Raw genomic sequence first — 20,789 nt, 5'->3', positions numbered from 1 at the left:
GTCACGTGTGCGGTAGTGCAGTGTGTGCCGTGTCTGCGTGTCTGTCGTCCACGACGTCCACGTCCACCCTCGGCACCCTCGTCCTCGTCTCTCTTGAGTCTGGTGACGGTGACTGGTCACTGGTCTGCTGTTTGCAGTGTCCGCTCACTCTGCTCTTCCTCGTTTCTACGGAAAGCACGAGAAATGGCCTGCTCCGCAGTACGGTCGCCCGTTCTTCGTAGTCCTACGGTACAGCAAACCCCCGACAGCCGTAAAGACAGTCGTGCGTCTTGTCGCTCGCCATTAATTTTATTATCTGTAATACAGGTGTTATGTAAATCATTGAAGAACGATACGTGGTAATCTTGTAACTTTATAATCGAACACGTTTGCACGTGCGCGTATCGCAAGAAGGCATCTCGACAGACGTGAAATTTTTTATTTTAATTTTTTTTACGTCGTTCACGGACGCGTGTGGGCCTTTGAAATTTGATTCCATATACATTGTGTCAGTTTGAAAATGCTATCGTTTATCGTTTATCTTCTAGGATGACGCACGATTACTAGTATAAATGTATAAATATTGCAAAATCAAAAGTATAGGTACTCCAGGTATATGTCTCTTTACATGCTTTACTCCTTGTATCCCACCTTAGGTAAGGCGTTATGCAGCTGCTGCAGCTGCTCAATGTACCAACGCTGCGGTACCAGAACTTGAGGTACTGTCCAGCAATAAGGTGACAGTTGCCGCACTCGACAACAATAGTCCTGTTGCTCAAGTATCAATCATCTTTAGGTATGAAAATGATATTGCCACGACGCATATACCTGTCCTGTATAAAATAATTTCTTTCCGTTTCTGTCGCTGTCTAGAGCTGGCTCGCGCAACGAGACATACGATACGCAAGGCACGGCGCATCATATTCGAATTGCTGCTGGTCTGAGCACGTGCAGGTCAACTTGCTTTGGAATAACTAGGAATATCCAGCAACTTGGTGGAAACTTAACCGCTACCACTGATCGCGAAAGCATCACGTACACGTTACAAATTACAAGGAATCATCTGTAAGTAGTTGCGCATTTCCTAGGTCCTAGGAGATCTATACGTCAATACGTATAATTGAGAATAATAATTTTCAACATTTTTATTCTCGTATTTCGCAACAGGGGCAAAGCTTTGACTTTCCTGGAGGATGTCGCTACGCAGCAAGTGTTCAAACCGTGGGAAATATCCGATCAGCTACCCAGGTTGCGCTATGAATTGTCCATGATACCCGAGACGACCCGCGTAATGGAATTGTTGCACAAAGCAGCTTATCGTACTGGACTAGGCTATTCTCTATACTCGCCAAAGAGACAACTTGGGAAAATCAGTACGGAGACTGTACGTACGTGTGTAATGTCGCACCTCCTATGAGCGCAAGAGGCACCATCGGAAGAACATTTCCCTTTTTTCTTTTTTTGTATAGCTGCAACATTTTGTCAATACTTGGTTCACCGGCTCCAAATGCGCGGTCGTAGCAACGGGCGTCGCGCTGTCAGACGCGACGCAATTCGCTTCGAATCTAAAAGTAGGCTCCGGAGATAATACTGTGGAAGCTACCAAGTATCATGGGGGAGAACTTCGCAAGGAACGATCATCGGATTTGTCCACTGTCGCGGTAGCCGTTGAAGCAGCAGGGATAAACGAAGATAAGGATGTCCTCGCTTATGCCGTATTGCAGAGAGCAATCGGTTCTGGTCCCCGTGTGAAATGGGGTTCCAGCGTGTCACCGCTGCACAAGGCAATCTCTGGAACGACCAACACCGACCACTTTGCTCTTTCGGCATATTATGCTTTTTATAGCGATTCCGGACTGTTTGGTTTTGTTCTGTCCTCGGTACCGAGTGTCGCCGGTTCCGTAAGTATTGTCGTTTAACAAAAATTAAATCCTCTTTCTCTCACAACCGATGACGGCGATGACACGTGTCATCAGGCATGTTGTGTATACGCGTTATAAATTATATCTTTGTAGGTAACAAAAGCTGCTACTGCGTACCTAAGATCGCCCAAGCTTACCGATGCCGATATCACGCGGGGTAAGACTACGTTGAAAGCGGAAATATTATATGCCGCGGATGACGCCGCATTCTTAGAAAGCTTGGGACAGCAAGCAATTTTGCTTTATCAAGCAAAAGGATGCGTGTACAAACCGTCTGATCTCGCTGCGGAAATAGACAAAATAACTGCATCTGACGTCAAATCGGTACGCACGTTTATTTCTCCAACGGTATCGTTCGTCTCCCTGAAATTTCTATCTTTTCTATCTCAATTTACTTTTTCAGTATTATGAAATATTTAAGTTTCACTCACACACGTACAAACGCAAATTATATATTATTAAAAGCGGCTAGTTCTCTCTACGTTTCTCTTACTTTTAGGTCGCCGGAAAACTTGCTGGCGGAAAATTGTCCATGGCTGCAATTGGCAATCTATGCACCGTTCCATATGTCGATGAATTGAAGTAGATACGACAATACGAGAGTCTGGGCAGTACCGTTTACTGTGAGAGCCTTCGAGTTTTAAGTATTTCGTCTAGTTTAGAAATGTACACGCGCACGCGCGCGTTTATCTCAGTGTAGAATTTACTTCCGATATTAATAATAAAAGAAAATATCGCTGTAGTTTATATGGTTCAATATTTACCTTAATTTTAGTTCTCGTTTAATGCGTCAGTACAAGAAGAAGGAAACACAAGATGCTAAAAATTACAATATCCGTGTTAAATATCTTTCAGTGGCGTTTACATCGTTTTTTTGTCTATCGACAATTCATCTTCCGTAAAATTAATAGAAAACACGCGCGCGCACATATATATATATATGTACGTATATAAAGTATGTTCAACAATGCTGAATGATACGCGCATGCTCCTCTCGCGTTTACTTAATAGTTTAATAAAGTTTTATTTCTTCTATAGAGTAGAATTTATTCTGTTTTCTTGAAGACGATCGTAATGATTTTCCATTGTGGGTCTTGTCTATGATAGGCCTCAAGTCGACAAGGTTTTGCAGAAACTGAAACTGGCAAAAAGAACGACGATAGTCGAGTAGAGAAGATGATGAAAAATTGCGCGCGAGTAGAAATCACTGAAAAATCATTTTACGCTTACGTGTTCTTCCAGGGTAGAACCCAGCCGATTGAAAAGGTCCAAAACATGCGTATCTTGCGACAATAAATAATGTTGATAGTGAGAGTCGAGAAGTATACAGGACCATTCGTACAACTGTTGGTCGCTCGGCTGCGAGTTGGCGTCGGCAAGCGAGTCCGTTTCCTCGTTCAATTTACACATTAAATGTTCCAACAGTTTAAGTACTTGGTCGAAAGTTAAACCGGTTTTCAGATGAGGTAACAAGGAAACACTGGAACAGCTGATACTAAACACCTTGTCGAGAAACGTATCCCTCGAATAGGAATGATTGGCTTTGAACGTCGCGCTGTCAACCGTCGAGCCGTCAGTCGTGCCGTTTTGCAGAGGAACGAATACTTTGTCCGGACTTTTCAAGGTAAAGGTAAACGCCAAAAGATCGACCAGCAACTTGTCCGGTAAATCTTGAAAGGTGTCGAGGCACCAACAGATGGACGCGACGTCGCCAGCGTGCATCAATAGCGGGATCAGGGCCTCTTGTATCGCGGCATCGCTCCATCCTTCGTTCAAATAAGCGCGTATCTTTTGCGAGACGTTCAAAGGTATTCGACCTATCGACACGCTTCTCGCGCAAGACTTTGTTCGGTTCTTGTCCCATTGAGCCACCGTCGCTTCCTGTATCACGACAATATCGTCCGCCGCCGCCGCGTCGGCGTTGTCGCTCTTGAAGCGTAAAGACGAGCCCAACATAGCGGCTATTCTTTGCGGCGCGAGATGGTAGGGCGCGACGGCCAAATGTCTGTTTGCCGCGAGCAACAATTTGTCCTCCACCTTCCAAAGCTTGGCGTCGTTGGTGTAAAGTTTCAGCTTTTGCACCGCTTGCGCCGATTTGAATTTTACATTGTATATCATGAGTATCGCCCCTTCGTCCGTGACGTCAGCGCCGTAAATCGCTACGGTCGTCTCGTTCAGATGCGTCATGACAACCGGATACTTGGTATTGATGTTAGTAATTACGCTGACTAACCTGTTGGACTCGAAATCGGAAGACACACACGTTCCCGTCGACAACTGATGACTGTACAATCTGCCGTGTGACCCTGAAACACGATTGCTCACGATATCGATCACGCGTGACTTACTCAACTCATCTCGGAGAGTTGAAGGAGCACGTGTTAAATGAGAAAAAACAGTATATATAATATAAAGCCGTTTCAACGTACATAAAGTCAACAGGTACGCCGCGTTCTTGTGGCGTATCACCACGTGTCCCGCGAGATCCTCCGACTTCCGTTTCAATTCTATCCTCCTGACGGTATCCGCTTTCTCCAAGCAGGTCGCGTCTTCCAATCTAACCACTAGGCAGTTATAGACCTCTTCTACTCTCGTCAAGCAGAACAAACTCGTCTTGCCGTTAAAATGTATCAACTGACAGTCCAACACGTTCTCCTTAGCCTTAATTATACCCTTGCTCCGCCACGTCCTCCTATTGTCGATGGCCCATTCGAGGGAAGCGGTAGCTCCGTTTCGCTGGACAAGAATGGGCGACGAGTCGCCATAGGGCAGAATAGCGTGAAGCGGGGATGGAAATTTGTATCCCTTGACGTTGTTCAAGTCTGCCTCCTCTGCCGACCAAACCCGTATCTTTCTCTCGTTGAAGACAGCGACGTAACGCTCCTTGGACCTGTCGTAAATAACTTGCGTCGTCAATCTTTCCTTGCTGGACCAACTGCTGATCTGCTTCAAGTCTTGAAGCTGGAAAGGATATAGATAGATGAATATATCGTCATGCGTCAAGGCCGTCAAGGCCACAGTTAAAAATATACACGACGGGAATAAGTTTTTTTTTAATCGAGTATCGTCAAGCATCATCACTATCACCTACAATTCTATAGAACCTACTATACATACCTTGTATCGTATGACTATGTTCCTGCCGAGAGTCACCACCGCACAGCCCGATTCCTTGTCCTTTTCGACGCCCAGCAAGCTCTGCTGATCGATGAGTGGACACAGCGTATAGTACGAATTGAGCTTTGCCATTTTTCTAACATGTAGAGCTTCTTTTCGAAATTTATATCGTAGAATTTACAAGAGACCGAGCTCAACGAGCACCGAGCACGTATGCGTCGCGTGGTTAATATGTATGTGTATATACTATATACCACGTGGTCCACGTGCCGCAACCCGCAATAGCCATGCCACGATTGCCACGCCACACGTACTTGTAGGGTGAAACTGCAGATGAAAATGAAAAGGAATTTCGTCGATAAGTATACGCATCATTCGTTCGTAATTCAGTTTTCTACATTCTCAACTGTATGTTTGAAAATAAAAGGCGGAAGGACGCGAAGAGAAATGGTCGAAATGGAAAACGAAGATAAGACCGATAAAGCCACTCTATCAACAAACGCGAGCCTCAAGCCTCGAGCGTTAATAATAATTGGTGTCGATTCAGTCGATTGTCGCATTCAAGATTCGGGGGTGGCAGATGGCTGAGATGGCAAATGATGCGATTCGAGTTTTGCAGATGTCCATTGTCCACGCGACCACCCACCGCGTATTGTGTTGTATTGTGTTACCGGTGTTACCCGGCACCGCACCGATTTGAGACGCGCGCGACGACGATGATCGGTGATCCCTGTGCGTGACTGCGTGCCGCACACAACGATCGATGAAGAAATCAAAATCGGGAAAGCCAGAGCCAGAGCCAGAGCTAGCGGACAATGTAAAGAGTGTAAAGGAACGGCCGGCTCCTTTATCTTCGACATCCTCATTTCGGCGAGGATAAAGTTGATAAAGTGACGAAGCGGGCGAAGGGCGCATTGTGCCTTGTGCCATATTTTAATTATAATAACACGTACGACTCTTCTGACCTCTGACTCGCGTTTCAATTTTAGCTGATTGCGGGACGATTTCTGCACGATCATCCTCATTTTCGATGCGTATGTATCCATTCGCCGATCGCCCTTACAATTGGCCACATCGAACTAGGTTCGGGCCATCTATCAAGAAAAGAAGCCGAAAAAGCTCGTCCTTGGCCACTGCACATTTCTCTTCCGATTACGAACCAACGAATGTACATTATCGGCATCTACCATCTACCAAAAACTGGTTACTGCAGATTACCGAGTTAATCTTTGAAACGATCAAGTTATTTGGCTACGTTCTTATCTGTCTGCAGGATATTGACAGAGGTGAGATAATAAGCAGCGGCAACTATATTATTCATCTTTCGTTCTTTCGCACATGATCTTTAGCATCCTCTGGCTGTGATAAATCAGGGGAATAGTTATTCAATTTCCCTATCGTTTTTATTTCTCTCGATTCTCCTAGCAAAATTTAAGAAACTTTCCGGTAAAGATAAATCTTTATAAACTCTAGCTCGGCATCAGATCACTTTAATGTCAAATTTTGCTCAACTTTTAAATTGGGCGGTTGCACGTGCGGTTCGCGTGCGGCTATTTCTCAACCCTCGCCACTTTTTCAGACGGGACAACCCGGGCTCTGCCGTCGAGAGATTCGTGACGCAAACCAGCGTAGTTTATATGTATACTGCAAATGGTCCCAAGAGTTTGATTCATCCTGGTGCCTGATGGTGGTGCATTGGCGGCTGGCGCTGGATTCAGGCAGGGCAGGGCAGGGCAGGGCAGAGCTCAATGGGGTGTACTACCACCAGTATACGTTCGATCCTCGCCATGTTCCTCTTCGTCCTTTCGTTCGATAAAAAGATCATTGTCTTCAACTTTCTGTACGTAATACAAAGCAAATATTTTTTAAATGTCACGTAAATATAATTTAATAATATCGATAAAACGCGCATGAGAGATATTGCCCATACTTGCAGTTTCAATTTTTTCATATTGATTGAAAGCTCTGACTCGCGTTCTTTTTGCTGCACCGCTCGTCCCTCATTAATCTATTCACAGATTTATTTCTCTCATATATAAAAAAATATTCTGTGAATTAAAATATTCTTATCTATTTATATATAAATAAATTCCATGTGTAATCTTATTAAATCTTTTTTGTATCTTAATTGTAACAAAACAAAAAAAAAAGATTTTTGTCTACTAAAATTAACTGACTTTATAATGAAGTAACCAATGGCCTAGATACTCCACAGGATCGGTCGGTTTTTTCGCTACAATTTCACACAAAGCTTGGATCAAAGGTTTGCTCAAGACTTTTTTTAGGTAGATGTTATTCGGTAACGCGTGTGCGTGACACGTAGACGATGACGTGTTAGACGTAGAATTAATAGACGTGCTGCTTTTATCGACTTCGATCTTTGCCTGCCATAAATCTTGCAAGTTGTCGATGTCATCGTCACTTAAATTTAGAAATTTTAAAAGTCTGAGAAAGCAAAGAAATTGAAAGACGTAGAGGTAGAAAAATAAGCCGCTTATTATATTTAATATTTTATACATGATTCTTTTTAATATTTTTTATTCTTTATTGATATAGCATGTGACGATGAACGTTGTTTTACAACATTTTGATGTTATAAACTACACGTCTGATTGATACGAGGAATATTTAAAATTAATTATCAATCTCTGATTGTCTGATTCCAGCTAACCTGACGTGTTCATCCGTAAGACTGGTATTACGCGATGTCTCGACAAGATTTTCATTCAAACCTTTCTCGTGCAAAAATATCGCACGTTCCTCATCTTTCCTAGTTTCTTTCACGTCCTTAATCACTTGTATGTCGTCTTCTTGTTGCTTCTCCAAAAATGTATTATCCTTTATTTCTTGCATTTTTAATAATACTTTTGTAACACGTTCTCTTACACGTCTCAAGTACAGAGATTTTAGGATAAGATTTGGAATTATAAGTTCTCGTACTATTTCATATAACGTATGTAATACGTATAAACGTCTGATTAAAATGACTTGAAATGGAAACCGTTTGAAAACTTTGAAAATAATCCTGACATTTGATTTCGTTCTCACTTCAGAGTTCAGGTCTTCAAAAAGGTGAAGTTTTGCGCGGTCCATATAGTTCATTTTCTTACGGTCTCACACGACACTAAAATAAAAAAAAACCGCGTGGGTTAACGCGGCGCACGCGAGGCCTTCGTCGCGTTTAACAAACGGATGGATCTTCCTGCACTTAAATTTGCATAGTTACCGAGCCATTTACCGCGTGCAGTATATATACACGTTGAGACGGAACCACGTATTCGCGCATCGAGCAGGGTTTCTCGATTTCTATACCGTTGTTATATAAGAATTAGTGCAATGCGTTTTCGCGCAGTCTTTATAATTTATGTACACATGTTACATGTACTCCTTGGGTTTATGCATTTTTATGCAACGGTCTGCTCTGCCTCTTCACAAACACGACAAATGTTCTTCATTTAGATAAATGCCGCCAATCAAATCACTTTCAATATTAACACGTCCATTGTATTGTACTTTTTATAACGCGTCGCGTATCATCACCGATCGCGTCTCATTTCTAACATTGTTGATTTATTGAACACTTGAATCGAGGAAAATGGGTCATACACACACACATCTAGAGTGCTCTATTAAAGTATCGCGAATTACTTTGGAATTCGACTGAGAAAAGTACGCGTGATAAAGAAATTATTTTTATTTCTATCAAGTACTTCTCGATAACAAAAAGAAGATTACTAAAAGATTTATAAAGCATCCTTGATACAAAAGAATGAATACGTACTTTACTGATTGATGTATATTAGTTTCGTTTGGGAAAACGCTTTATTGTAACAAAAATTAGTGTAATATTTATTTAAATATAATTGTAATATAATTAATCTTTTTCCTTTCATTGATATCAAGGCCAGCTTACTCTAAGTCAATCATCAAAGGTGAGACGAAAGATCCGATGAAAGATGAAAAGATAAAAGATCCTTTGCGATAAAAACTTTTCGTATCATCGGGATCATCTCATAATTATTTTCAATAGCGAGTTTCATTGCGCCGTTGCTCTTGAAAGCCAGCTCCATTATGCTCGCATACAATGCTCGAATTATAGGATAATAAAGTCTAATGATTTCAAAAGATTCACAGATCTATCTCGAGGCGCTGATATATGCAACGTTATTTACTAATTTATGTTGTAAATTTTTTGAAACTCATCAATATCGTACATAAAAAGATTCGTAATTTTCTCACTTTTTTTTTTCCAGGTTTCATCAATCACGACAGGTAATAGACACCTGCGCGCGAATATTACGAACGAACTGAATAAAGTTGCACGATAAGGGTGCGCTATCTTATCAGTTTGGCGATGTAATCAGTACGGAATTGAATCGAGATATAGTACGGGATAAATCGTTTGCATCTGTGGATGCGAATTGAGTGTCACGAAATTAAAGGTAACTCCAGAGAGACTTTGTTTCCTTCTAAACATATATGTATTGTCAATTGCAAATTTGCAAAGTGATTATACAGTGACAGCGTTTCCGCCGTGTAAAAACACATCACGCGCTACTTATATAGCGTTTGGTCTTCGGTATCGCGCGACGTTGTCATCGATCGAAATACACTCGGTGGATATGCAGATATCGCGCATTTATTGAGATCACTGCCTTATTTTGCAATGCCATGCGATAACCGTGACATGGAGAGAATATCAAGAAAAAACGATTAAATATTCTAGATGTAGCGTCTGCACGTCCGCGTTTCTATGTGATTGATTCGACATACGAGTGCGCATTACATCATACGGATAAAATAGCATTGCGACCACAAGCTGGCGTTATCGCCCAGACCTTTTTATTAGACGCTGTATTTACTTAACGAAAAGACTTTAATAAAATTTCGAACGTATCTGTTTAAAGATTATCTATATACATAATCATGTATACATGTATACATACATGATTAAGAAATTAATTTAAAGAACGTTCGACAATATTTTACCGGGCTAGAAGTTTAGATTTAATTTGTGAATACTTTTAAGTCTCTTGATATAAAATATGGTTGCGTGTACTTTTACCTACAAACTGTGTCTTTTCTTGTGCAACTTTCCAAGCCACGTCCACTAACGCCTACCTAGGCGATAAACATGCATCTTGAGTCTCTAGAAATGCGCGAGCTTGCATTCAGTCAGCATTAGTCAGCGTCGGTACATTGCGGTTTATTAAGCGAACATTTGATAGAAAGCACGTTACAAATTTTAGTGTTACTAATATTGACCCTTTTTTTTATTTTTGTCAAACATTATCCCCCAGAAATCTAAAATTTATCCAAAATTTATAAATAAAATACGTTCACTTGACCATCACTTACGTTCGCAACACTTGACGTGATGTTTTTTTAATTTCTTTACACGTTTGTACCACGTAATAATTTTTAAAAGTTTATTATTCTATTTATTTTGATAAAAATCGCATAAAGATAGCACGATGAAACGCCAGTTTCGCGTTCAGTTGCAATAAAATTAACATAACGTCACACTATCCACAGTGTTACGGAGGTACGAGTCTAAGTACAGTTATGTGCACGTAACAATAAGAATTTTTGGTTTGAATCTTACGCGCCGAGTACACTCGGCCCTGATGGCCAATCTGGTCTCACCTCTCAGGCTCTCACCGTTGAACGCGGCGCGAAATTCACGTGTAGGCGAAAATGATCGAAGGATGGCGATAATGGCCGAACGTGAACGCGAAACGCGACCGGCGGCGGCGCGGCGGCCGGCGTTGCCGTTGCCGTTGCCGCTCGCCGCAGAGCGCAGTTGGCCGGCGTGGCTCGTAACGGAAGGGGGGTTGTTTACGTCGTTCGTTCGCTCGCAGTTCCGCACGTTGAACTTTGATTTACATCCTCGTTGATCCTCGTGTGTCTCCTAATCGTGATCAGTTACGTGAAAGTGTACCGTGCTTCGTTAAAGCGCGTCTCGCAAGAGTCCGAATAGTTTGACACGTCGCGCGACGCGGTCGTCGCCTATCATCACACATCACACCCGCACACTTACGTAAGTATACGTACAATGACTTGGGGACAGGTCTCTCTCTTGCACGTATATCGCGCGGGTCGCGTCGCATGAGTTGTTATCGCATATCGAAATGCAAATTTTCACTTTTTACGTTTCGTTCGACCAATACGTGTCACGCAAGATGTATAATACGTTGGGCGCGCTTACGAAAGTCCAACAACGTCCAACAAGCTTTCGTTAGAATGGATAAAATCATGAAAATACTGATGGAGAAAGGTAGACAAGGAGAACGAGACACGAGACTCGAATATATCCACGATTGCAGGCTTAATATTAATATATAATTTAACGTTTGCGATAACGTACACGTAAAATCGCCCGTGCAACTCGCGATGGAAGATGGAAGTGATGGAAGTGCGTACAATCGACGACGTATAATATAATCGTTGCAAGTCACTCCTATGTTATCGTCATACCTAAAAATTGCCAATGAGATAATACGGTGTTGGGTGTAAGCTCGATATAAGCGAATCACGTGTCTCCTTTTCGTTCCGTAAGCTACACCCTGCACCACGAGACAATGTCCGATGGCGATATCGTATTCTCGTCAAACGCGCAAGACGCGCCTACCACGAATCCTTGGCCCGTCCTGCTCGTAATAAAGTTATTAATGATCCATATCCCTGCTCACGCGATGGAATCTATCGAGAACGAAATTTCCGAATACTTGACCCGTTCGCGGTCGTGCCGACCCGTGGCCCGTGTCGAGATTGCGGGTTGCAACGACGTTCTATTTTCGGCCGGCTCTCCGCGGATTCGAATGCTCGTTATTGTCGTTAATGAAGACTCCCTGAAGTTTAAGAACCGGCACGTGTGCGCGCTCCTTACAATTAAGTAGATAGAAAGTCGCATCAACGATGCGCGCCGCGGCAGCGAATTTTACGGCTTTTCGAAATCTGTGGCGAGAGTCACAGCAATCGATATATGCTTAATTGTCTTGCTTGTCTGTATTAATGATGGCTTGCCACGAAATGCATATCAATGTTGCAGCGTTGTATGCGATAGATTCGCGATAAAGAAATTAAAATATCTTCTATCTGCATGCCATTACATATTTGGATTCTAATGCAACGTATAGAAAATTTTATTCAGGATGAGAGAGAGAGAGAGAAAGAGAGAAGAAAATAAAATTTAGTATTATTGTCGGTCAGGAGATTACCCTACCCATTTTTTTACGAGTAAAAAGGTTTATTTTAAAACTGTGATATCAATGTTTAAGATAAAAAAAAAAAAAAAAACCAGAAACACGTCGATTTCGCAGTACGGCATTTCGTGGAAACTACCGTACAGCTAAATCGAATTTTCCTCGAGAAAGTATTTCGATCGTGCCTTTACCTTTATCGTCGACTTTGCAAACTCGTTCCGCGAGTTATTACGAGTGAGATACAACTACTGAACGTAGTTTAATGGCTGTTACTTTTTCTGTACTGTAATGAAAGAAAAAGCTCCGGAAAGAGATGAGAACCGTATAATGTTGTGGAGAAAAGCGATCGTGGGGTTTGTGTGATATACGTCCCCGTTAAATTTCCCAAGATCCAAAAATATCGTCGGTAAAATAGAGCGGCCGCGATTCTGGGTCGAAGCCAGAAAATCGCTCCGTTTTCACTCGAGGCGAGATTATCACTTTTCCCACTTTTAACAAAAGACTTTCCAAAGACGTTTTCTTAATCCTTTGGACTTTGTTTCGTGCACTCGCGAGTCGCGACCGATGCATACTCGTGCTCATTGTCAGCATTGAATTTAATCACATCTTGCATCTTTTTTCCCAGCATAAACATAAAACTTTTCTCAAGCGAGCAACGATATTGTAATATATTACTTTATTTGAATGTATTATACATTTCAAACTTACAATTAATAAATATATTATACGAAAATTACATATCAAAGCCACGTTCTGAATATGTGAAAAAAATCAGGGAAAGATGCTCGGTAAGACTCAAAGAGATAAATTCATTACGTCATTACGGATATTTATTTAACGCCGAATCTATACGTGACTTTGAATCCTAACGATCCTAACACGTCGACGACGGTTTCGCCTCTGGGCCTCTGGTAAACCGATGAAAATAAGATAAGTTGCATTGTCGTCCACGCGAGTTCAGTTGCACGGTGCGATGAGTCATCGGCCAAACTTAGACATCGCGTATCAATTATACACAGCTGGTAATTAAACGGAACGTCGGCGTCGGCGTCGGCGTCGCGTCGATCGTAATCATCGATTCGTTATTGCAGCCTAAACGACGCGACGCGACGATTTACTGCCCACGTAAACTTAACACAAAATTATCAGCACGTAAAAAAATTATCTCGAGTTTGCCAATATACCTATATCAGCACATTTCCTGCTATCTATTTATTTTAGCTATCCGGTTTTGAGGTATACGAGATACAGGTAGAGATTCGACATACTTCTTTTTGCCATACTTTATTTTATCGAAATCAGCGATCGATTCCACGTCATCGCATGCTTCGGGTAAATCAAGTGCGAGGGCACTTGCTTGTACTAGCGAAATATATGCTTCTCGTCAACAGCGATAGATTAGATTAAATCCTCTTTGCGCAATAAAATTTACCGTGTGGCGGATTTTTTTAGAATAACTTTGCTCGCGCGTTCGACGCCGACATTCTGAAGATGTCTTCAAAAAGTGGACAGATAAATTACGGAACGGACCGGAACGCACGTTGTATCGAAAAACGTATATTCGGCTTCGGCAAATAACACATGAAGAAAAAAGTCGCATATTTTTCGCGAAAGAAGTTGGTTTCTTTACGCCCAAGTATTTAGTACCTTCCTATTATGTACGTTATTATGTTAGCGACATGCTCCAGTCGTTTCTCACAGATATGTCCTATGTTGCACTGTAGAACGGCGCGGCGCGGCGCGGCGAGTACATAAGCAACGGGAAAACGACGCGTGTTAACTCGATATACAAGGAGATCTTTTTTCAACGCTCACGTGCTACGATGAATTGCGAAACTCGTGCACCATACAGTTACATCATAATCAGCGATTAATCGATTGTGCTTGACGCCCAATAATGGACGCGCAAATGCACCAAGGTATCTCAGTCTTACCTTGATTTTACCATAATGAAAATTTGGAGAATCAAAAAATCAACCTTTTTAAAAGTGATAAAAAATGAAGAGTTTTTTTTTTAATTCACTAATTGTAAGTTTTAAAAGTGTAAATAAATAGCGGAACTTTATTCTTTATTAAATTTTTAGCGGTTTCTACCTTAACAGAACTTGTGTAAAATGTATTGATCAATTATAAAGATATTACATTTTATAACGTAAAAATTTTACAGCGTATACAATGACCTTCCTCGATATTGTTGCTCGGGGAAACGTCAATTCCAAATTCCAACGTAGTCAAAGAATCCAAAGGTGAAAGGTCTGGAACATCCTGTAAAGCTGACTCGTGCCAGACTATCGTACGAGACGATTCCGATCGTTATTGAATAATCGCGTGCCTTATAATAAAGTTCACGTAGGTTAATATATTCTAAAGCAACTGCAAGATTCGTGCGTTTAATCGAGTACTTTTTACAACGCGCGATTTGTCAGTTGTCACTCGTCAATGTTAAGTTTTCTACGAAAAAGAATGTGAAAAATATTAATTTCATGTTAAAAAAGCGTAATACGCGTATCTCGCAAAATATACACTTTTTTTTATATTTATACTCTCTTTCTGTACATTACCAAAGACTTGCATTCGAGTGATCGTGCGTGCGTATTACTACGACCAGTATTAGCATAAAACCTTGAAGCATGAAGCATATTTTGCATTTTGTCGTGCGTTGCTCATCATTTGTCACAGAATAGAATAGAATATATATGTACGAATCGTATTCAAAACTTACGCGCGATCGAATGATTTCGAATCGCGAGGCGATGCACGAATTGAACAAAACGGAGCGCGAGCGCGGTCAACTAATTGAGCTAATTGCATTTGTTAGACACTATTTGTACGTGCCGATTCATACGATGCATTTTAGTGCGAACATATTCGTTGGTCTTCTTCGCATCACAAAGCTCTCCGAAGCGTTAACTTTTTTATCCCGCTTAAAATATCTTTAAATGCTCGATAAAACTAAAAACTCGCAACTATGAAAATCTTGACAAATCTCTTAATAATGGTGGTGCCTACATGTTAAAATTTAAAAAAGTTTTAGAGAGAGAGAGAGAGGCGCAGTTTCTGCACGGCGACATTATGTAAACGACATACAGTTGCACATTGTAATCCAGCAGACGATTAGAAGTTAGAAGATATCTAGTTGGTTATAACCGGGTTAGCGTGACGCGAGAGTGTTTACAGCTTCTTACTGTCATCGGCGCGGGTCAGCAAATTAATCCGTCGTCAACTTGCGGCTATATCGGCCGTTCATCCAGTTCTACTTCATCGGGTCATTCTATTTGAACCGAGCACGTGTCGTAACGATAAACGCACGCACATCCAACAATTATATCGCTCCAACGTGCTTTCTTCCACATCCATCATCTAGCACTGATCGAATTGATGATAGCGCGCATCAACGCCAACGTAGTAATTAATTGCGAACGTCTGACTGAACTTTATCGTTCTCGCGTGATCTGAACAAAAACATTTTATCATACCTCTATCTTAATTATATATTTATCTAATTCTTTTTAATTACAGTTTTATTAAGGCCTCCGCACAATGGAAAATATAAGGAAGAAAAAACAGAGATATTAGCGATTAGGACTAAAGAATCAAGAATAAAGTTGGATGCACGATATATGAAAAATTCAGGCAACGGAAATAGGTATTAACACAGACAATAGATTTTTAACCTATCGGTAACCGTGTATTAATGTTACACACCAGCTTTATTCCTGATTTCTTTATTCTAATCACCAATATCTGTTGCTTGTTCCTTATATATTTTTCATTGTGCCGGAGGTCCTTACACGTACGTTTTGTTTTAAAAATACTATACACATGGACGTGTGTTTGTCCGCTTTTTTGTTTTACACGCCGATATATGAAGATTCTTGCGCAAATTTTTAATATAAATTATTTTCACGAAATTAGTTTGCAGAGGATTGTGACAAGGCGCAGAAGCTATGACAAGAAATCGATGACCTGTACGCGTGAACGTTCCTATGACATTTCGCTTAATATCTTTTTTGATACGACGACCCAAAATCTGACGGATGAATCATGTCGTTCTCGTCGAGGCCCAGACGACCTAGCGTATCGATCTACGATTATCCAGAACATTTGAATCCGTTCAACGATGACACGATGACAAATTCTCAGCCACAAGTGCCGCGCGAGAGTAAATCGTCGAAAGAATCGTCCAAACACAAGTTCTGGACGTTTGGCAGAACTCGAAAGAAAAGATCCAACAGCTTCTCGATCAAATCGACTTGGTGAGTATTTTTAATCAACTATTTTTAGCCGTGCACGTTCTTTGTGACCTGATTTGTGTGATTAATAAAATACATGTAGGCACGTGTGTGTGAAACTTTTGTAACTTGTTTGTAACCTTTACAAAGGAAATACGAAGAAACAATGCATAAAAGTGCCTTGATATTATGAGATATAACAGTAATGAGATATAAACCTTCAAAAACCTATCTACTATTTTTCCATTTTGTATGTTTCCTACAATTCTTTCAGAGAAACGAAACAATTAACTACCAGCTACATTATTACCACACACACACACAGTTACACTATACGAAAGTCATGCTACATTTTTTCACACACACACACACACACACGTTATTCACGTGATTAAAAAAATACTTTCAAAATTAAATTGAGTTCTGGTCTGATTAACAATCGGAATAACCAAACTAATCAGAGCTGCGCAAAGAAATCGAAGAATCCGCGCCGCGAGCATCGTCATCGAATCGAAAGTTGAATTAACACGCGTTGCGGAGTACGTACAATAGCGAATGTAAGTGCGCTTGAACGTATCGACCGTGATCGTCGGCAAAGTGGAAGTGATATTAAGCGGAATGAGGATGAATATAATTGACGCTTTTAACTGCAAATGTGCATAGGCTTTGCTGTTCACGCGCGTGACGTTTTAGAAGATTCGCACCTTTTTCTTTTTTTTTAGTTCTTGCGCAATAAATCAATTTATATCTCGATATTCTCGAAACTCGAGCGCGAGCGTGCCTGTAATGAGTAAAGTAAGAATGCGTTTTTGAGGAAGATATCGGATATGTAAACAAGACGTTCCTTGAAAACTTGTAACTATTTTTAAATTCACAAAGTAACGCCGTACGTAATTTAATTCCTTGGATCCTTAATCGACCGAGGTTGACGAAAATTTACAGGAAAATTTAATGGTGTAGCACGTTATGAATTTTTCCAGCACATGTCCCAAGTATGTCAAACGATGAACCGCGCACGTTCATCTCTCGTCATCTTCGCGTATGCGTATAAATAAAATGCCGCGTGGATCCGCGTTAAGGCAACGCAAAACGCGCAACATCATTCGTACTGTCGCCTACGGAATCAGAGCGTTCTTAAATAAATAATATAATGTTATTTTAATTTTATTATTAGCGTGCGTACAATTTTAATATGTACGGTAATCTCAGTGTGTGAAATTTTAATTGCATACTAAACCAAGTACCACACACCTTTCTGTTACAATCCACGAAAGTAACAATATAGTTATGTGACATTCAATATCGATCTTTGTGTTTAGGAATGGATTGTTTGGAAAGCGCAAAGAAACTCCAGAATCGATGGAAAAGAGGTCGACGATTACAACAGGTTTGTCTCTATCCAAGTTACGTGCACACTCTCGACTCCCGTAAAACATACTAAACACATTAAACTATAAGATATGAATGTTTAAAATACGTAATGCATTAGAACGAGACGACGATTCCAGTAATAAGTGAAGAATTTTTTTTTTCAAATTATGCGAATTTATTTTATACCCACGTTTTTTAAAGGGACGATTTAAAAATATATTTCATAATTATATTTAATGTAATTATATATGTTTATATTTTAAATTTAAGATCTGGAAATATATAATGTAATCGATGATATATTTTATAAACTGTAACGTAAAATAAGATGCAACTTACTGCATGTAACTGCAGTCTCGACTACGTACAAAAGAGAGCCTTACGACAGACCAACAGCACCTCCACGACTGTCTAAGGATCAACAGGAATTTGATGAAGCCTTGGGCACTTTGACAAGGAGAAGGAAATATACTTTTGATAACAATACCTCGAGGTATAGCCCGAATTTAACAGAAAACGGGGATCCTGCTAAGATCTCCGATGGTAATCCTCAAAATACCACAACGTCTATCATGAACGTCGATCTCACTCCGAAACCGCCAGCTAGAAGGTAAACTTTGCAGAATTGAAATCATTATAAGAGTATTTATATTTAAAATTTTTATGATTCATATATATTTGAATAGAATAGTAAAATAATTTTATAATTTCTGAATCTAAAAGATGCCTGGCTTAAAAAAAGAGAAGTTTCTTTTACAATTAAAATTAAATTTTCAATGGTTTTTTTTTCCCAGATTTGGGCAAGTGAGCCCAAGACCGACGGACAAAATACCACCTTTGGATTTCGAAGACAAGCAATCCAAGCAAAATGGTAGTATTACGTGTCACGATAAACCGGAAAAGATCCCGATTCCACCAATGTAAGATCCTCTCTGCTTCTTGTTTTTCGTACATATATTTCTGACAGTCGACAGTCGCGATAATTCGAAACTTTAATCGCTATAAATATTAAGCGCTGAAATGAAATCCTTCCCGATAATATAAATTAATTCCTTAACGTGTTATAAAATATCAAAATGCAACGAATGTACTTCTGCTCAAGGTTAAAAATTCTGCTTATAATGTCCAATTTTTTTTCCAGGCGAAGATTTGGCAATAGATCATCGCAAAGATTGAATGGAACCACGTCGGATATGGAGGAAGATTCGATCAATCGATCCGGTAACGTTAGCCTGAGGGACGAGAACGAAAATGTGCCCGAGGATTACGTTTTCAAGAGATTCAACCAGGACGCTGTGAGAAGATCGAATTTGTCCATCAATAGCTGTACATCTGTTACCAGTACAACAAGTATACATGGACGCAAAAAACGGAGAGCACCACAACCACCGAAACAGAAGGAACACGTGGATACTCCTCTGGTACATGTAAATTATGTGGATGATGATGATGATGATGATGATTGATAAACGAGCGTAATAAATACAACCGGTAATGTTTTCGCAGGAAGGCACGTATCCATCTACAGTGGAAGTAAATAAAATGACGGAACCTGTATCAGACGCGAGTAAACTTAAACTCCAAATAACCGAGCCGATCGACATCGTCAGGGTTACAGAAAATATCGTCGAGATGAAAAAGACTTGCAAAGAATTGAACGAGGTATCGCCGCGGAAAGAAGAGCAGACCGATTTGTATCCGAAAATTATCCAAGACATGTCGTCTGACGACATTACGAAGAATACCGAGAAGACGAAAACGTGTGACACGTCTAAAGACTACAAGTCTGAGGGAAAAGAAAAAAAAGATTTTTCAGAGGAAAAAATAGCACTCAAGTCTGATGAAACATCGGAGAACGCCGACGCCGAAACAAAAGTAAATGAAAAATTAATCAAGGAGCACGCAAATATCATTGTTAAAGATTTCGTGATCGAAAAAGATCCCGTGGATATAGAATATACAAGAGCATCTCAGGAAAAGATCGAAATCATTAAGGACATCGATGAAGAATCTGGTGAGGTTTGTCTGAGAAAAAAAGGTTCGTCCAGTACGTTATCGCGAAGTGACAGTTTTTCCGTGAAGGAGGAAATTGAAAAAATTGAGATGCAAATCAAGGCATTGGAAAGTAAAAACGCGTCTAAAGAACAAGAAGATATCGATGATATGTATCAAGATGATTCGATAACAAGCACCAGATTATCTATCCAGGCGAATCGCCGACACTTTTTCGAAAATATGGTGGATGGGCCATCTGGTCCAATTAAGTTGGAATTCAAGAAACTGCCACGTGAACAGAAGGATATTCATGTGGTTAGATTAACGGATCCGCCAATACCGGTCGCGGCGTCGCGTGACCCGGTGAAAGTGATTGAATTACACATTTCTGAACCGATCAGGCATAAACCCGAGCTCTTGGATGAGGTAAATCCCATACCGAAACCCAGGAGACACAGTGCGCTTAGTTTAAGAGACACATCTGAATCTAGATTAAAGGACGAAAGTAAGAACTTGAAAGACGATGATAAGAGAGGAAAGTCCTTCTGAAATCTTAAACCTTCGTCCACATCTTTAGACTTGACAATGAAATTCTATCGTTTCCGTGATTTCTACGTGCATTGAAAGATAATCGTATTTAGCTGTAATTTCTAGAATCTATGTATTAAATTAACTATTATTCAAAGACTGTGCAAAGTACATTCTATATGTTTCTTTCTTTTCTTATTAGATTGCACGTGATTTCGTACTAACGCGTCAAATATATATATAATATATAAATTTTTTCAAGAAAAAAATTTGCTACAGAAAAAATTCTAGCATTTCTATACATGTTACATAATTATACAGTGATGTTTATATCTTGTCTTTATTACTGATGTTTTACTGTAATACTTGGCTATTATTTTCATTATTTATTGATATGAAATAAACCATAAACTGTGTATAAGAAATGACTTGTGATAAAG

The 20,789-nt window shown here is 40.3% G+C and overlaps 4 protein-coding genes and 1 long non-coding RNA gene across 7 annotated transcripts; 3 read left to right on the top strand and 2 right to left on the bottom strand.

Moving 5' to 3' along the window:
* The first annotated feature begins 38 nt into the window (after positions 1–38).
* Uqcr-c2 (Ubiquinol-cytochrome c reductase core protein 2) lies at positions 39–2,643 on the top strand. Its single transcript, XM_071780328.1, has 7 exons — positions 39–228; positions 636–775; positions 853–1,044; positions 1,147–1,363; positions 1,449–1,880; positions 1,995–2,225; positions 2,401–2,643. Exons 1-7 carry the CDS (start codon positions 184–186, stop codon positions 2,485–2,487), a joined length of 1,344 nt encoding a protein of 447 aa, XP_071636429.1. The 5' UTR covers positions 39–183; the 3' UTR covers positions 2,488–2,643.
* A 75-nt stretch (positions 2,644–2,718) lies between these two features.
* LOC139814216 (nucleolar protein 11) lies at positions 2,719–5,324 on the bottom strand. The gene is made up of 4 exons (XM_071780326.1): positions 5,019–5,324; positions 4,331–4,862; positions 3,132–4,207; positions 2,719–3,042 (listed from the first exon to the last, which is right to left on the bottom strand). Exons 1-4 carry the CDS (start codon positions 5,148–5,150, stop codon positions 2,914–2,916), a joined length of 1,869 nt encoding a protein of 622 aa, XP_071636427.1. The 5' UTR covers positions 5,151–5,324; the 3' UTR covers positions 2,719–2,913.
* A 26-nt stretch (positions 5,325–5,350) lies between these two features.
* On the top strand, positions 5,351–7,825 carry LOC139814226 (uncharacterized). The gene is made up of 3 exons (XR_011732373.1): positions 5,351–6,304; positions 6,598–6,858; positions 7,685–7,825. It is a non-coding gene; the product is annotated as an uncharacterized lncRNA (long non-coding RNA).
* On the bottom strand, positions 6,716–10,801 carry LOC139814225 (uncharacterized). 2 transcript variants are annotated; one of them, XM_071780340.1, is made up of 4 exons: positions 7,690–8,983; positions 7,196–7,463; positions 6,949–7,026; positions 6,716–6,856 (listed from the first exon to the last, which is right to left on the bottom strand). In XM_071780340.1, the coding sequence occupies exons 1-4, from the start codon at positions 8,118–8,120 to the stop codon at positions 6,764–6,766; spliced, it is 870 nt and encodes a 289-aa protein (XP_071636441.1). In that variant the 5' UTR covers positions 8,121–8,983; the 3' UTR covers positions 6,716–6,763. The 2 variants fall into 2 exon arrangements, 1 of the variants encoding a protein (XP_071636441.1); XR_011732372.1 differs by lacking the exons at positions 7,196–7,463; positions 7,690–8,983 and adding an exon at positions 10,377–10,801.
* Positions 10,802–10,824: 23 nt separating this feature from the next.
* Positions 10,825–20,679, top strand: LOC139814213 (uncharacterized). 2 transcript variants are annotated; one of them, XM_071780320.1, is made up of 8 exons: positions 10,825–11,058; positions 15,743–15,869; positions 16,139–16,479; positions 17,775–17,842; positions 18,181–18,436; positions 18,621–18,746; positions 18,968–19,247; positions 19,333–20,679. In XM_071780320.1, exons 3-8 carry the CDS (start codon positions 16,268–16,270, stop codon positions 20,368–20,370), a joined length of 1,980 nt encoding a protein of 659 aa, XP_071636421.1. In that variant the 5' UTR covers positions 10,825–11,058; positions 15,743–15,869; positions 16,139–16,267; the 3' UTR covers positions 20,371–20,679. The 2 variants fall into 2 exon arrangements, with proteins under 2 accessions (XP_071636421.1, XP_071636420.1); XM_071780319.1 differs by lacking the exon at positions 15,743–15,869.
* Positions 20,680–20,789: the final 110 nt, after the last annotated feature.

This window comes from Temnothorax longispinosus, chromosome 6 (genome assembly GCF_030848805.1).
Source record: "Temnothorax longispinosus isolate EJ_2023e chromosome 6, Tlon_JGU_v1, whole genome shotgun sequence".
NCBI lineage: Eukaryota > Metazoa > Arthropoda > Insecta > Hymenoptera > Formicidae > Temnothorax > Temnothorax longispinosus.
The sequence above is the reverse complement of the archived record's forward strand: the minus strand, read 5'-3'. Positions and strand labels throughout refer to the sequence as shown.